The sequence below is a fragment of the Nematolebias whitei genome, chromosome 23 (genome assembly GCF_014905685.2).
Source record: "Nematolebias whitei isolate Nwh7 chromosome 23, NemWhi1, whole genome shotgun sequence".
Classification (NCBI taxonomy): Eukaryota; Metazoa; Chordata; class Actinopteri; order Cyprinodontiformes; family Rivulidae; genus Nematolebias; species Nematolebias whitei.
Window position 1 is genome coordinate 13,759,483 of NC_056520.1, and position 1,865 is coordinate 13,761,347.

The 1,865-nt window shown below is 32.4% G+C and overlaps 1 protein-coding gene across 1 annotated transcript in view; it reads right to left on the bottom strand.

Annotated features, from left to right (window-relative positions):
- Positions 1-1,098: 1,098 nt before the first annotated feature.
- Positions 1,099-1,865, bottom strand: part of LOC119428645 (desmin) — a 25,627-nt gene continuing 24,860 nt past the window's right edge. Inside the window, exon 19 of the mRNA XM_037696313.1 lies at positions 1,099-1,148. Coding sequence (XP_037552241.1) covers positions 1,143-1,148 — 6 coding nt within the window. The 3' untranslated portion in view covers positions 1,099-1,142. The remainder of the gene's footprint in view (positions 1,149-1,865) is intronic.

Genomic DNA, 1,865 nt, shown 5'->3' on the forward strand with positions numbered 1-1,865 from the left:
GTATTTCCGTTTTTTCAAATGTAATTCTGTTTTTTCAAATGTTGTTGTGATTTTTCAAATGTAATTCAGTTTTTTCAAATGTTGTTCATTTACATCTTTGAGCCACTGTAGTTTTCAGTAGATCTGCAGCTCTGACAGCTATTTATTTAGTTAATAAACAAAGTGCTCAAAGATAATGCAGAAAACTTGTGTTCTGTCTGCATCTTGGGATCACAAGCTCTGTGAAATGATAACATTTCCCTTCATCCTCTTCAAAGCTTTCACTAATCTTTCCCACTTCCTGGTCCACAATTTTATGACCTCCCCTTTTTATTATTTTTCATTTATTAGCTCCTCAAAGTACTCCATATTCTCATCACATTCTCTTTGCTCATTAGAACATTTCTATTTTTTTATTTTTAAAGGCCTAACCAGCTGCAAACCATCACCAGCCTTATCTCTGTCGATACAAGTCTTTCTCTCCCTTCTTAGTGCCCGGCCTCTTGTGCAACTTATAAAATACCTTCTATTTAGCCTTTTTTACCGCCCTCCTTGATTATGATACCTTGTGAACTGTATTAAAATTAATGTTGATCATTACTGGGTTTGCATGCTTGTTTAGAGGTTATTCAAGTGTTCAACATATCTTTATTACTTTTTTGTCTTACATAAATTGCTGTCATCCTAAACATTTGCGCAGGAGTTCAAAGTTGGTCAGTTTAACCACTGACTCCCCTTTTTTTTAGTTACAAGCGTCACAACAGAGTCCACTGTGTCCTGGTCTGAAACAGTCCTTTTATTCATTCACCTTGTCCTCACATTATTCTAACAAAGCCCAACAATGACATTAAATGCAACTAATGTTAAATTTAGAAAAAGATTATACATATATGATGTTTAACTGGAATCACAGAGAAAAAAAGAGAGAAAAAAAAAGAAAAAAACAACTCAAAACTTTTTGATTTCTTAAAGTTAGCTGGAAACATATAGCAAAAAAAAAAAAAAACCACACCAAATAAAAACAAAATCTTCAAGAAAATTTAATTTTTTTTTTTAATAAATCAGAACAGGCGTTTTTAAATCTCTGTTGTTTGGTCCACTTTCACATCTTTCTGTCGATCTCAGTGGGAACAGATGTGTCTCTTCTTGTGTGCTGCAATGGCTCATTGCTGAGGGACAGGAAAACAACAACAACAAACAGTCAAGGGTCACTGAAAACAGTTTTTCTATGTGAAAGAATTTGTTTGTTTACAGTTTCATTTAAAGTTTGTTTTGACTCTAAATTAGGGAAATTTAAGATTTATGTTGTAATTAAAGTTTAAGGATTATAGATAAGTGAAGAAATTTCACAATTTAAACTCTCGGATTAAATATTGTAAATCCTATATTAAATATCTGTAATCTGAGATTGGACAACTGATATCTTCAATTAGACAACTGATATATTGGATTAGACATTTGAAATCCCTTATTATACATTGAAATCCCAGGATAAATACCTAAAATAAAAACTCATAATTTCCAGATTAGACATCGGAATTCCAAGATTAGACATTTGAAATCTCAGATTAGCCATCTAAAATTCCAGATTAGACATTAGAAATCCCAGGATAAACACCTAAAATCTTGTAGAAAACACCTGAATTCCCACAGTATCCATCTATCCATCCATCCAGCCAGCCATTCATTATCTTTTACCTGCTACTTCCATTTTTGGGTCACAGAAGTCAGTTCCCATATTAGCTATTTGAAATCTCAGATTAAACATCTGAAATCCCAGATTAGACATTAGAAATCCCAGGATAAATACCTAAAATCTTGTAGAAAACACCTGAATTACCAGATTATACATTTGAAATATCATATTAGACATCCAAAATCCCAGA